Source organism: Cololabis saira, chromosome 18 (genome assembly GCF_033807715.1).
Source record: "Cololabis saira isolate AMF1-May2022 chromosome 18, fColSai1.1, whole genome shotgun sequence".
NCBI lineage: Eukaryota > Metazoa > Chordata > Actinopteri > Beloniformes > Belonidae > Cololabis > Cololabis saira.
In genome coordinates, this window is record NC_084604.1 from 39,199,875 (window position 1) to 39,215,389 (window position 15,515).

At 43.5% G+C, this 15,515-nt stretch overlaps 2 protein-coding genes across 2 annotated transcripts; both read left to right on the forward strand.

Moving 5' to 3' along the window:
• Positions 1–4,272: 4,272 nt before the first annotated feature.
• LOC133418709 (tripartite motif-containing protein 16-like) lies at positions 4,273–6,341 on the forward strand. The gene has a single exon (XM_061707543.1). It carries the CDS (start codon positions 4,367–4,369, stop codon positions 6,032–6,034), a length of 1,668 nt encoding a protein of 555 aa, XP_061563527.1. The 5' UTR covers positions 4,273–4,366; the 3' UTR covers positions 6,035–6,341.
• Positions 6,342–8,011: 1,670 nt separating this feature from the next.
• On the forward strand, positions 8,012–10,256 carry LOC133418708 (tripartite motif-containing protein 16-like). The gene has a single exon (XM_061707542.1). The coding sequence runs from the start codon at positions 8,308–8,310 to the stop codon at positions 9,973–9,975; it is 1,668 nt and encodes a 555-aa protein (XP_061563526.1). The 5' UTR covers positions 8,012–8,307; the 3' UTR covers positions 9,976–10,256.
• Positions 10,257–15,515: the final 5,259 nt, after the last annotated feature.

Below are 15,515 nucleotides of genomic sequence, written 5' to 3' on the forward strand. Positions count from 1 at the left end.
TCAGGATTATCTCAGGATTAGTTCAGGATTAATTCAGGATCAGTTCAGGATCAGTTCAGGATCAGTTCAGGATTAGTTCAGGATTATCTCAGGATCATTTCAGGATTATCTCAGGATCAGTTCAGGATCAGTTCAGGATCATTTCAGGATTATCTCAGGATTAGTTCAGGATTAATTCAGGATTAGTTCAGGATTATCTCAGGATTATCTCAGGATCAGTTCAGGATCAGTTCAGGATCAGTTCAGGATTATTTCAGGATAATTTCAGTATCATCCCAGGAAAAGTTCAGGAAATCTTCAGGAATCATTTCATGATCCTTCCAGACGTCAATCAATATGAAACCAATACCCTTATTTTAAACTTTTAAAACACTAAATGAGCTAATTGTAAAAATGTGGCATCCCTGCAGGTTTACTGCTGCTACAACAATCCCTGTAGGAGATGCTTAGGATTGAGTGAGGTTGATACTGATCAGATAATCAATATTCATTTCTGAGGACAGACCTCGACGTCTGCAGGATTCAACCACCTTGGAGTCTTCATTAGGCAAGGCAAGTTTATTTGTACAGCACAAGTCAAGACAAGGTAATTCAAAGTGCAAAACACAATTAAACAGTAACTAACAGATCCAGATTAATGTCAGAAACAGAAGAAATCTCTGCAGGAGCTCGTGTTTCCTCCCGGGATCTTTGGTTCCCGATGAAAGAGGAAGGTTTCATCCCGTAGCTCTCAGAGGAAAACCTGTATTTAATGCAAGATCAGTGGATTTAACGCGGTTTTATTTACTCTGCTTCGGTCCCAGCTGGTCGCTGCTTGTTCTACTTCAGCCCTTCTTCCCTCTGGCAGATAAAGTCCCGTTAGATTTACAATTCAGAGCGTTGCTTGTATTTACTGTGGCCTGATTTATACCCCCCCCCTCTCTTCGGACCGGGGAGCTCAGTGGTCCTTTGTATCTTTCCACCCAGGTTTCCCAGGAGGCTGATCATTCACACGTCTGCAGAAACTTTCACTGAAGTGGGAAGTTATACGAGTTTAACTTTATCAGCAGAAGTCTGGACTGTAATGAAAACACACCAAACTGCACGGTGGCGAACTTTAAGGACATTTCAGTTCTGACCCGAAACTTTAACCACATTTTGAAATGTTAATGAAGTGCACCTGCAGAATGACAACGTTTGAGTTTGACTTCCTGAAGACCTCTGGTGGGATCGGGGCTGCAGATCTGCAGTCTCCTCATCAGCTGGGAGGTGTAATGGAAAAATAACAATGTATTCTACATTTCGGATACATAATAATACTTTATATGATGCATTTTGATTCCAGACTTGTACTTTGAATGAACTCACTGCCTGAGTCTTACCGGCACTGTGCTTCAATGGTTCAAATCTTTCTTGCAAGATAGGGCCTTTTTTGTGTCAATTGGAAATAGGGGTTAACAATATATCGTGCCACGAAATTTCGCGATACAAAAACGTCACGATACGTGTCGTGGAGGTGACAAACTGTATCTGATATTGGATTATTAATATTAATCTATTGTGTTGACTAGTAACGACCGCGCCTCGACCCGCGGACCAAAATCTTCCTCCGCTCAGAAGAAACTAGTTCCGTTTTGGTCCCGATCACGGGACTCTAGCAGGTTTGAGCTCTGAACTTTTACTTATGTAAGGCTGGTGTAGAGTTAAGCCTTACCTTATTAAATTAAACCTTTTTGGGGTTGTGAGTAGGATAAACACGGGGACAACTTCTGCTGAGTTCCAGTGTACTTTAATGTCCCTTAACAGTGTAGGATTTTAGAACATCAACACAGCACCTAGTGCCGTACTGTGGCGTATCACTCCGCCCAATCTAAAACAGACTAATCACTACAGATAAACTGACTAGTGTCATTATAGTCCCTGATTTACATCAGAATATAAAGAATATATTTATAAAATAATGAACCCTGAATTACCAAAATAACCTTATTAACAAAAATAAATCTCCTCTTACACTTATAAGGTGAGCATGAATCAATCTGTTTTATGATGTAAAATTGTATGTATTTATTTACTTAATTTTAGTTGTTACATTTCTGGAAAAGAAAAAAGTCAAGTCATACATGAGAGAAAAATGCAAACCTGACATTTACTTTTAGTTCAGTTTGTGGAAAATGGTTGTCCTGGCTTTCTCTTTAAAACTTAAACAGTTATAAAGCATTACAAACTGGAACAATAGGGCAAACGCACAGTATTGTTTTGTATTTTGTGTCTTTCAAATAAAAGACATTTTTTTCCAGTCATATGTTCCTCATTCAAGGTTATTAAAAAAATACTGCTATAATATCGTATCGTTATCGTGACCTCAGTATCGTGTATCGTACCGTATCGTGAGATTAGTGTATCGTTACACCCCTAATTGGGAACCATGAGTCTAAGAGAACCAAGATCACATGTGGGGTTCCTCAGGGGTCCATTCTCGGACCACTTCTATTCAACATCTATATGCTACCGCTAGCTCAGACTATGGAACATCACAACATTTCCTACCATACTTATCCCGATGACACACAGCTTTATATTTCAGTGTCACCACATGACTCCCCTGATCTCATTGAGTAACTGTATTCACCAAATCAATGAGTGGATGTGCCAGAATGCAGAAAAGACAGAGGTGATAATTTTTGGCCCTAAAAATGAAAGGGAAAAGATCAGCGCTCACCTTGGCTCCATGTGACAGCTACAAATCAAGCCAGAAATCTTGGTGTAATTATTGACTCAGACCTGAACTTCAACAGCCATCTAAAGTTTATCACTAAATCTGCCTATTACCACCTAAAAGACATTGCTAGAATTAAGGGGATTCTGTCTAAACAAGACATGGAAAAACGTATTCATGCATTCATTTTCAGTAGGTTGGATTATTGCAATGGTATCTTTACAGGCCTTAACAAGAAATCAATCAGGCAGCTGCAGCTGATCCAGAACGCTGCCGCCAGAGTCCTTACAAACACCACACACACACATTCTTGTATTTGCCCCTCAGGGGGCCCACCAGTTTTTTGGTCATTTATGGGGTCCAATCTTTCCAGTGGTTCTGCAATGTTGTAAAAAATCAGGTAGAGTTAAAAAAAAAAATCCTGTCACAAAAATCACTTTAATTTAACAAAATGGTGCCCCGTGTGCGGCGTAAAATAATCCAATATTTATTTTGATTTAAAATTAGGAAAAAAAATCTATTCTTTTTTTTATTTGATTTTTTTAATTTGAGGATTTTTTCATCCATCCATCCATCCATCCATTATCTATACCCGCTTTATCCTTTGCAGGGTCACGGGGGTCTGCTGGAGCCTATCCCAGCTATTTTCAGGCGAGAGGCAGGGGTTACACCCTGGACAGGTCTCCAGTCCATCGCAGGGCCACATATATTTTTCAAATTCATTTAATTTTTTTATTATCTTTAAATGAAAAATTATTGATTGTTTATCTTATGAAGTTAAAGTTTTTATGGTAAATTCTCATGTGAACATTAAAATGTAAATGTGGACTTTCATGAAAATCCCAGAGTTCATCTAGTTTAATCTGTAAACGCTATGCTAAGTATGTTCATGTGATAAAATATATAAAATAATTCATCTCAAATGAAACCTAAACCAATTTCTGGGATGAAGAAGAGAAGAAACTCCCCAGCTGTCCTCAGTGGGCAGATCAGCTGGACTGTGATTCTACAATCTGACCTTGGCAGGCTGCTCTAGTCACAATCTCCCTGATTGAATGAAAACAAGACGCTCTGCTGTCATTAACTCTTACCTTCTCAAGATACCTGTGGACGTGTATCAGAACTTTACCGAGCTGATAACATCAAGGAAAATGGCTGAGGAGCAGCTATGGGGTAAAGTTCACTGATAAAAAAACACACACAGACACACACAATGGTAAATTATAGAGTCATCGTCACCTCACCACCACCTCACCTTTTATTTACATTTTTATTCAAACAAACAAGAACAGCTTTGAGTCCAAGTTAAACATTTATCTGTGTCATTGTTGAGAAACCGGCGTTAAAACGACTTGGAAACCTGGAGTGTGACACTGATACTAGTTTGAAACGGGAACGTTTCCTGTTCTGAAAGAGTTCAAGTGTTTTTATCTCTGACATCTTATCTTGCTGGACTCTGAGCCTCATAAACCGGCAGATCCAGTTTGCAGCAGGTTTCCTGGTTCCCGCCCCTGCAGACCTGCAGCTATAAGACAAGTCTGAACAACACGAGCTGAACACAGAGCTGACAGCCTTCGTTCTCTGCACACCTGATTTGTAGATCAGAGCTCAGACGAGTTTCACCTCTGAGGAAGTAAAACGTCTCAGTCTCAGTGATCGAGAGGAGAAATGGCGCAGAAAGGAGATCAGCTGGACCAGCAAAACTTTTCTTGTTCGATCTGTTTGGATCTTTTAAAGGATCCGGTGGCTATTCCCTGTGGACACAGTTATTGTATGAACTGTATTAAAAACTTCTGGGATGAAGGAGAGAAGAAACTCCCCAGCTGTCCTCAGTGTAGACGGACATTCATACCAAGACCTGAGCTGGTGAAAAACACCATGTTAGCAACTTTAGTGGAGCAGCTGAAGAATACTGGACTCCAAGCTGCTCCTGCTGATCACTGCTATGCTGGACCTGAAGATGTGGCCTGTGATGTCTGCTCTGGAAGAAAACTGAAAGCCATCAAGTCCTGTTTGGTCTGTCTGGCCTCTTACTGTGAGAAACACCTTCAACCTCATCATGATTCATCTACATTCAAGAAACACCAGCTGGTACATCCCTCCAAGAACCTGCAGGACAACATCTGCCCTCGTCATGGTGAGGTGAGGAAGATGTTCTGTCGTACTGATCAGAAGTGTATCTGTTATCTCTGCTCTGTGGATGAACATAAAGGCCACGACACAGTCTCAGCTGCAGCAGAAAGGACGGAGAGGCAGAAAAAGATGGAGCTGAGTCGACAACTAATCCATCAGCAGATCCAGGAGAGAGAGAAAGATGTGAAGCTGCTTCAGCAGGAGGTGGAGGCCATCGATCAGTCTGCTGATAAAACCGTGGAGGACAGTGAGGAGATGTTCACTGAGCTGATCTCTCTCCTCCAGAAAAGAAGCTCTGAGGTGAAGCAGCAGATCAGATCCCAGCAGGAAACTGAAGTGAGGAGAGTCAGAGAGCTGGAGGAGAAGCTGCAGCAGGAGATCAGGGACCTGAAGAGGAGAGACGCTGAGATGAAGCAGCTCACAGACACCGAGGACCACAACCAGTTCCTCCACAGCTGGCCCTCACTGTCACCACTCAGTGAGTCCACACACTCCTCCAGCATCAGCATCCGTCCTCTCAGATACTTTCAGGATGTGGCAGTAGCTGTGGCAGAGGTCAGAGGTCGACTACAGGACATCCTGAGAGACACGTGGACAAACATCTCACTGACCCTCACTGAGGTGGATGTTTTACTGCCACAACCAGAACCAACGAGCAGAGCTAGATTCTTGAAATATTCATGTGAAATCACTCTGGATCCAAACACAGTAAGCCCAGGGCTGTCACTGTCAGAGCAGAACAGAAAGGTGACAGCTATGAAGCTACATCAGTCTTATTCTGATCATCCAGACAGATTCAGTTATTGGTCTCAGGTCCTGAGTAGAGAGAGTCTGACTGGACGTCATTACTGGGAAGTGGAGAAGAAAACATGTGTAGTTGAAGTCGCAGTTTCATACAAGAATATCAGCAGATCAGGGTATGGAAGTAGATTTGGATGTAATGACAAATCTTGGTCACTATGTTGTTCCTCAGGCAGTTATGTATTCAGGTACAACAACATCATCACCTCCATCTCAGGTCCTCAGAGCTCCAGAATAGGAGTTTACCTGGATCACAGAGCAGGAGTTCTGTCCTTCTACAGCGTCTCTGAAACCATGACCCTCCTCCACAGAGTCCAGACCTCCTTCACTCAGCCGCTCCATGCTGGAGTTCGGGTTTACCGCGGTTCTGGAGACTCAGCTGAGTTCTGTAAACTCAGATAGTTTCCTTCTCCATGTTTATGAGTCAGAGTTGATTGCTGTGATTTTTCTTCACCGTTCAGAGACGTCTCAAACTCTGATTATAGAGGAACTTTGTTGTTCAGGTGTTTTGCAGGTTTCAATCTTATTTCTGGTATGGGAGGTTTTAGTCTGTTTTATTTGATCATGTGTCTTTATGTTTTAATCACATTATTCTTCAACTTCATGAAGTTGAACAGAAAAAGCAGCAGATCTGCAGATCAGATGATGTTGATGTCTAAATCTGTTGAGGATGTTTCATGTTTAACAACCTGAATATTTAGCAATAAATGAAACTGGTAATGTTTCAACAAAGTGTTTTCGTCAGTCTTCATTCCAGGATTTGACTCGGATCTGAGGGAGAAAACATGAATCTAATATTCCAGTCAAATGGAGGCAGTTTTGTTGTATGTGTATGTATGTCGGCAACAATAAGAGAGAGAGAGACACCCTCTTCCACCAAACCGGTTCCAGGTCTGGTTCTAGTTCTGGTTCTGGTTCTGGTTCTGGTCCTGGACCAGTGCTGAGTTTGGAACCGGGATTTCTGTTTCCACTGACAAAAAACTGGCTCCGGTTCCAAGGTAGCACCAACTATTTGCTGGTACAGAGGAAAGAACTGCTTACGTAAGCGGAGGGGGGAGTTATTCAGACCAACGGCAATAGCAAGACTGGGAGACGGAGAAATTTTCAAATAAGAATGAATCTGGATGCAGCAAAGCATCATGGGACTTGGAGGAGACAACCTGTCTTTTAGAGACGTGTCCACGGAGGAGCTACGTGGACCAAGTCCTGTTAGAGACCTGGTTGTATGGATGGATGGATGGATGTGCGGCTTTAGTATACCAGCTTTGTGTCAAATCCCTGTAAAATAATCCAATATTCATTTTGATTTAAAATGAGGAAAAAAAAATCTATTCTTTTTTTACCTTTTAAACCTAAACCAATTTCTGGGATGAAGAAGAGAAGAAACTCCCCAGCTGTCCTCAGTGGGCAGATCAGCTGGACTGTTGATTCTACAATCTAACCATGGCAGGCTGCTCTAGTCACAATCTCCCTGGATGAATGAAAACAACACGCTCTGCAGCCACTAACCCTTACCTTCTCAAGACACCTGTGGGCGTGTATCAGAACTTTACCGAGCTGATAACATCAAGGAAAATGGCACACACACACACACACACACACACACACACACACACACACACACACACACACACACACACACACACACACACACACACACACACTTACGCATGATCATATACATACACGCATACACACATAGACATACACACTGGCTTGTTCACCTGCATGCTGGCTCTGCAGTTTTTGGGGTTGGGTAGCGGTAGCGGTAGCTTAGCTCAGACTGCAATCAGATCTCAAGATTTGGGTCGATTGCTGTTCATGTTTTGGTTGGCTCCGTGCCGGTTTCGTGTTTCGTTTGTGGTTTTTTGTTGCAGATTTCCAGTGCTTGACGTGTGTCTCCGTGTGTTCCTGCTTCCTGGATTGGCAGTGGATGTCGTCACCCCCCCCCCAAAAAAAAATCACTGGGTTTGTATGTGTATATTTATGTATGTGTATGCATATGTATGCGTATGCATATGTATGCGAATATATATGTATATATATATTAAATATAGTAATAATGCACATATACTGTATATACCTTTGGTTTCTACCTTCATGGTATCAATCATTAATATGTGTGCAGACAAGGTAAAAAAAAAAAAAAAAAAAAAAAAGGAAAATGGCTGAGGAGCAGATCTGGGGCAAAGTTTACTGATAAAAACACACACAGACACACACAATGGTAAATTATAGAGTCACTGTCACCTCACCAAGAACTCTTTTATTTACATTTTTATTCAAACAAACAAGAACAGCTTTGAGTCCAAGTTAAACATTTATCTGTGTCATTGTTGAGAAACAGGCGTTAAAACGACTTGGAAACCTGGAGTGTGACACTGATACTAGTTTGAAACGGGAACGTTTCCTGTTCTGAAAGAATTCAAGTGTTTTTATCTCTGACATCTTATCTTGCTGGACTCTGAGCCTCGTAAACCAGCTGATCCAGTCTGAGCAGGTTTCCTGGTTCCCGCCCCTGCAGATATGCAGCTATAAGACGGGTCTGAACAACACGAGCTGAACACAGAGCTGACAGCCTTCGTTCTCTGCACACCTGATTTGAAGATCAGAGCTCAGACTATTTACACCTTTGAGGAAGTAAAACGTCTCAGTCTCAGTTATCGAGAGGAGAAATGGCGCAGAAAGGAGATCAGCTGGACCAGGAAACCTTTTCTTGTTCGATCTGTTTGGATCTTTTAAAGGATCCGGTGGCTATTCCCTGTGGACACAGTTACTGTATGAACTGTATTAACAACTACTGGGATGAAGGAGAGAAAAAACTCCCCAGCTGTCCTCAGTGTAGAGAGACATTTATCCCAAGGCCTGCACTGGTGAAAAACACCATGTTAGCGGCTTTAGTGGAGCAGCTAAAGAAGACTGGACTCCAAGCTGCTCCTGCTGATCACTGCTATGCTGGACCTGAAGATGTGGCCTGTGATTTCTGCTCTGGGAGAAAACTGAAAGCTGTCAAGTCCTGTTTGTTCTGTCTGGCCTCTTACTGTGAGAAACACCTTCAACCTCATCATGATTCATCTACATTCAAGAAACACCAGCTGGTGCATCCCTCCAAGAACCTGCAGGACAACATCTGCCCCCGTCATGGTGAGGTGATGAAGATGTTCTGTCGTACTGATCAGAAGTGTATCTGTTATCTCTGCTCTGTGGATGAACATAAAGGCCACGACACAGTCTCAGCTGCAGCAGAAAGGACTGAGAGGCAGAGAAAGATGGAGGTGAGACGACAACAGATCCAGCAGGAGATCCAGGGCAGAGAGAAAGATGTGAAGCTGCTCCAGCAGGAGGTGGAGGACATCAATCAGTCTGCTGATAAAACAGTGGAGGACAGTGAGGAGATGTTCACTGAGCTGATCTCTCTCCTCCAGAAGAGAAGCTCTGAGGTGAAGCAGCAGATCAGATCCCAGCAGGAAACTGAAGTGAGTCGAGTCAGAGAGCTGGAGGAGAAGCTGCAGCAGGAGATCAGTGACCTGAAGAGGAGAGACGCTGAGATGAAGCAGCTCTCAGACACCGAGGACCACAACCAGTTCCTCCACAGCTGCCCCTCACTGTCCCCACTCAGTGAGTCCACACACTCCTCCAGCATCAGCATCCGTCCTCTCAGATACTTTCAGGATGTGGCAGCAGCTGTGTCAGAGGTCAGAGGTCGACTACAGGACATCCTGAGAGACACGTGGACAAACATCTCACTGACAATCACTGATGTGGATGTTTTACTGCCACGACCAGAACCAACGAGCAGAGCTGGATTCTTGAAATATTCATGTGAAATCACTCTGGATCCAAACACAGTAAACCCATGGTTTTCACTGTCAGAGGAGAACAGAAAGGTGACAGTTATGAACAAACGTCAATCTTATTCTGATCATCCAGACAGATTCATTCATTTTCATCAGGTCCTGAGTAGAGAGAGTCTGACTGGACGTCATTACTGGGAGGTGGAGAAGACAGCAGGTAGAGTTAGTGTAGCAGTTTCATACAAGAATATCAGCAGATCAGAGAAGGAAAGTAGATTTGGATTTAATGACACATCTTGGTCACTAGATTGTTACTCAGGCAGTTATGGATTTATCTACAACAACATCGAAACCTCCATCCCAGGTCCTCTGAGCTCCAGAATAGGAGTTTACCTGGATCACAGAGCAGGAGTTCTGTCCTTCTACAGCGTCTCTGAAACCATGACCCTCCTCCATAGAGTCCAGACCTCCTTCACTCAGCCGCTCCATTCTGGAGTTCGAGTTTACGACCCTCCTGGAAACTCAGCTGAGTTCTGTAAACTCAGATAGACGTGTTTCCTTCTCCATGTTTATGAGTCAGAGTTGATTGTTGTGATGTTTTTTCACCGTTCAGAGATCCTCGTCTCAAACTCTGATTATAGAGGAACTTTGTTGTTCAGGTGTTTTGCAAATTTCAATCTTATTTCTGGTAATTCATGGGCTGTTTTAGTCTGTTTTATTTGATCATGTGTCTTTATGTTTTAATCACATTATTGTTCTTCAACTTCATGAAGCTGAACAGAAAAAGCAGCAGATCTGCAGATCAGATGATGTTGATGTCTAAATTTGTTGAGGATGTTTCATGTTTAACAACCTGAATATTTAGCAATCAATAAAACTGGTGATGTTTCAACAAAGTGTTTTCGTCAGTCTTCATTCCAGGATTTTCCAGTTCTGAGGGAGAAAACATGAATCTAATATTCCAGTCAAACGGAGGAAGTTTTCCTCCTGAAACATCCCAAAGTCCAGAGTTCATCTTCACAGCAGACCATATGCTTGGGACCTAATAATAATACAAATACTAATACTACTACTAATAATAGTAATAATAATAATAATAATAATAATAATAATAATAATAATAATAATAATAATAATAATGATAATCATAATAATAATAATAATCATAATAATCATAATAATAATAATAATAATAATAATAATAATAATAATAATAATAATAATAATAATAATAATAATAATCATCATCATCATCATCATAATCATAAACATTGCAGATACAATAGGGTCCTCGAACCCTCAGTAATCGGCCCTAATAATAAATGTAAATGATTAAACAGCAACACAACAGCCCGTGGTGCTCATCGTAACCACATAAACAACAACAGCTTTAGTCACGTGCTGCTTCATCAAAGCAGCAGGACGCAGTAAACAATAATCAATAAGCAATCGAGAGATAGAAAGAGAGAGAGAGAGAGAGAGAGAGAGAGAGAGAGAGAGAGAGAGAGAGAGAGACAAAGAGAGGGAGAGATTTTTTTTAATTTTTAAAAAGCTCTTTATTAAATTACCACAAACCAGGCCATTTCAACAAAGAAAATTACGTCCAATACAAGAAAAATGTCTTGAGACTAAAAAACAAAACCAGAACAAAAAAAACAAACAAAACAAACCAATTCAAAAACATAGTTCTTACTTTTGCTGTTCAAATGTTACAGCCCAGCCAAAACAACTACTCTCAAAAGTGTAAAATCAAGGAGTTTTCTACGACTGAACACAACACATTCTGCACACCCCAAATATTCACAAAGACTTCAGTCTTATTTATCAGTCTGTAAAACTCAAACTCTACTCGGAGCCGAGCTGCCAGCATCCCAGTCAGCATCAAAACCACATCTTCCGTCCCCTCACCCCTCACACGGTTTTTCCTTGTTTTCCAAATAGCAAGCTTAGCCTGTTCTGAAATTAAATTGATAAGTGTGTGTACGGTTTTGTTCTTGACAGAATAGCGTGGACCATAAATGAACAAACAAAAAGAAAATTGTTCCCCTAAACCCTGAAACCATGTCTCTAACAGTCTGAAAAGCCCTGCCAACCTACCACACTGAATAAACAGATGATAGACTGTTTCAGATTGTGAACAGAAGAGACAGCCCTCCCCTGTGTCAGGATTGAGGCGTGCCAGATACCTGTTTGTAGCTATGGCCCCATGTACAATCCTCCACTGGAGGTCCCCCGTCCGTTTATCAACGGGGGGTTTGTACAGGGACCGCCAACAGCCCCTCTGGGACGACCCCCTGCCAAAAAACTCCGTCCACCTTGACGCCAGAGAGTGGAGATTTGAGACCTTCACACTTAGATGGTGTAGCGTCTTCTTTCCCAGAGTCTCAAAATCCCCCAACTCTGGGGTCCTAAAAGACAGCAAGATGTCCTCTTCATCCTGCCACTGATCACCAGCAGGAGAGACAGTCAGGGATGGAAAAAGATATTCCACACCGTCCCCACATTGATCCAGTGCAGTTCTGTCCTCAGCAAACACTCTGAGGGCTTCTGGCAATGAAGCAGGGACCTCCTCCACCATCCTGGTCAGTATTCTCCTGGATCTGATGTTGAGCAGTTCAGACAGACGGGTAACGGAGGTCCTCATCAGGTGACCCAGCTTCACACATCCGCCTTCCTTCAGTCTGGATCTCAGGCTGACCGAGGACAGAGCCAGAGATGTAATGAGACTGTTTCCAAACAGAGGCTCCTCCAAGATCCACATCCCCACTGTCAAAACATTCTTCCGATGGAAATTAAAAACCTGCCACGCCTGCAAGACAGACTTATAGAAAAGTGTCAGACCAGACAAATCTATGGACCTGGGCTGAAGCAGGAACAGGTGTTTATCGTACCCAAAGCTTCCGGCCCTCCTCAATAAGAAACAGGCAGTGTCAGTCCATTGCAGGCCCCAGCCGTACAGTAGTCTCTGAGCTGTCTGCAGTCCCGTGATATGGGATTCAATGTCCACCAGGCCCTTTCCTCCTTCCTCACCGGTAGGTACAGTACTGCTGCCCTCAGCCAGTGCAACCCAGACCAGAAAAAATTGACAACGGCCCTCTGAAGTTCCTCAACCAGGCCCCTCGGTGGAGTTAAGACCATCAGTCGGTGCCATAGGGTCGAGGCCGCCAAATTATTGACAATAAGGGTTCGTACACACACATAGCCACACATATCCATACACACACACAGTTACATTTACCCACACATACATATACACACTCATTCACACACATATAGCCACTCTGTCACATACGTATACATACACATACACACACATAGCCACAAAGACACGCACACACACACACACACACACATAGCCACAAAGACATGCACACACACACACACGCACGCACGCACGCACGCACGCACACACGCACGCACGCACGCACGCACACACACACACACACACACACACACACACACACAAACACACACACACACACACATGACCATATATATACACGCACACACACACATAGACATACACACTGGCTTGTTCACCTGCATGCTTGCGCTGTAGTTTTTGGGGTTAGATAGCAGTAGCGGTAGCTTAGCTCAGACTGTGATTTGTGTTGATTGCTGCTTGTGTTTTGGTCGGCTCCGTGTTGGTTTTGTTGGTTTCGTGTTTTGTTTGTGGTTTTTGTTGCAGATTTCCAGTGCTTGACGTGTGCCTCCGTGTGTTCCTGCTTCCTGGATTGGCAGTGGATGTCACCCCCCCCCCCAAAAAAGAAAAAAAAAATTCACTGGTTTTGTATGTATGTATTTATGTATGTATGTGTATGCGTATGTATGCGTATATATGTATATATATTAAATATAGCAATAATGCACATATATATGCCTTTGGTTTTTACCGTCATGGTATCAATCATTAATATGTGTGCAGACAAGGTGAAGAAGAAAAAAAAAAAAAAAAAGAAAACCACCACACCTTTGTTCATCCTGGAGGCATGGAACAGATTAGCGTGTCCCACACAATCCCCCATGGACAAGAGGACCGTCTCTACCGGGACAGATGGGTCGGGCTGAACCCACACGCCATGTTCAATGACAAACCCGGCGTCTCAGAGGACGCCATCCTCACGGAGAAACGCGGCCCGCCGGCCGCCAATTAACCACCAAACTTTCCAATAACTATCATAAAGGTTGTTTAACTGTCATTAATAAATAATGTCGGAAAAAACAAGATTTAGAGAAGAAAAAGTCACAAACTCTCAGACACACTCACCACCAGCTAGCTCCCTGCAATCTCAGCACCCGCCACCATGAGAGAGAGAGAGAGAGAGAGAGAGAGAGAGAGAGAGAGAGAGAGAGAGAGAGAGAGAGAGAGAGAGAGAGAGAGAGAGAGAGAGAGAAAGAGACCCTCTTTCACCAAACTGGTTCCAGGGCTGGTTCTGGTTCTGGTTCTGGTTCTGGTTCTAGTTCTGGTTCTGGGCCAGGTCTGAGTTTGGAACTGGGCTTTCTGTTTCCACTGACAAAGAACTGGTTCCGGGCCAGAAGAACCAATTCCAAGGTAGCACCAACTCTTTGCTGGTCTAGAGGAAAGAACCGCTTACGTAAGCGGACGGGGAGGAGTTATTAAGACCAACGGCAACAGCAAGACTGGGAGACGGAGACATTTTCAAAAAAGAATTAATCTGGATGCAGCAAAGCATCATGGAAGGAGGAGGAGACAACCTGTCTTTTAGAGATGTGTCCACGGAGGAGCTACGTGGACCAAGTCCTGTTAGAGCAGAAACCTGGTTGTTGCTGCAACTTTCACGCAAACGCAGAGACGTAACTGACGTTAGCAGAGACGTAACTGACGTTAGCAGAGACGTAACTGACGTTAGCGGAGACGTAACTGACGTTAGCAGAGACGTAACTGACGTTAGCAGAGACATAACTGACGTTTGCAGAGATTAACTGGCGTTAGCAGAGATGTAACTGGCGGGGGCTCTAAAGTGGGGGGGGCCAATGACCCCCTGCCCCCCCTGTTCTGGCATCGGTGCTGTCAACCACATATTTCACTGTATTTTCCTGCTTCTAGTTTATTTCATGCTGATTGTGTGCTCCGACAGCCTGAGAAAAGGAGCTAGACATGTCTGGATGAAGGTCTGAACAGTTTCATGGTTCTGACTCTGCTGCAGCAGATGTTGGTGTGAAACCGTGTGAATGTCCTCAGCTCTCACCTGCGTCTTTAGCCTCAGCCTGCAGGTGAACCGGGAGATTCTGCACGGCTCACCTCCTCCGGTTCCCCGTCAGGCTCACATGTTGCAGCTCAAGCCAATCGCCACGTCAGCAGTACAGTCCTGTTCAAAAGTTCACCCTCCCTCTCTCAGGTCGGAGGTTTTTATCTGAATCATAAAAACCATGTGATTGATAAGGAGGAGAATACGACCTCAGATAAACAACACATGACCTTCAGTCACCAACCACCTTTATTATGTTCCCCAGGTAACAAACTGGCTGACTCAACAAAATCAACATGCACTGGTTGATTTATTTATCTTCCAAAATGACGGTAGAAATGTGGAAGCTTCACTGAGGTTCTGGTTCCTCTGTGATAGGAATCGTCTGGACCTACAGCCAGTTTTCAAAAGACAAACTCTAGATGAAAAGGATCCACTTTTCACCTGATCATACGATTGACATTAAAAAATACACACCGACATCAGAGTGGGACAAAAATGAGTAAGTGCTCCACTCCAGTTTAGGGCGTCACAGTCGAAACGTGGCTCGAATCGAAACACCTGACCCTGATTCAAGATGCCAAACTGCCAAAATCCTTGCACAGCGCAAGATGGAAATGAGGATATAACCCGGACCCTGTCTGTGTGAGCAGCGAACTAGCATCCATAGCTGTGAAAGAAGTCCTGGACCTGATCCCCCCACACCGGCCATAACTGTTGGGTCCCAAATCAACATTACATAAATTCATAACGAGGAAAGACACAAAGACTGTTGGAATGGGTTTAACGCACTTCTGCAGAAGGGGGGGGGGGGTTGGCAGAGGAGTGCAGGGCACGAGGCCCTCATGGAGAACTCCTCAGCTCTTCTCCCAAAGATCT

Bases quoted from the DNA above. Each gene is read 5' to 3' on its own strand.
- LOC133418708 (XM_061707542.1), top strand. From the start codon at position 8,308: ATGGCGCAGAAAGGAGATCAGCTGGACCAGGAAACCTTTTCTTGTTCG.
- LOC133418709 (XM_061707543.1), top strand. From the start codon at position 4,367: ATGGCGCAGAAAGGAGATCAGCTGGACCAGCAAAACTTTTCTTGTTCG.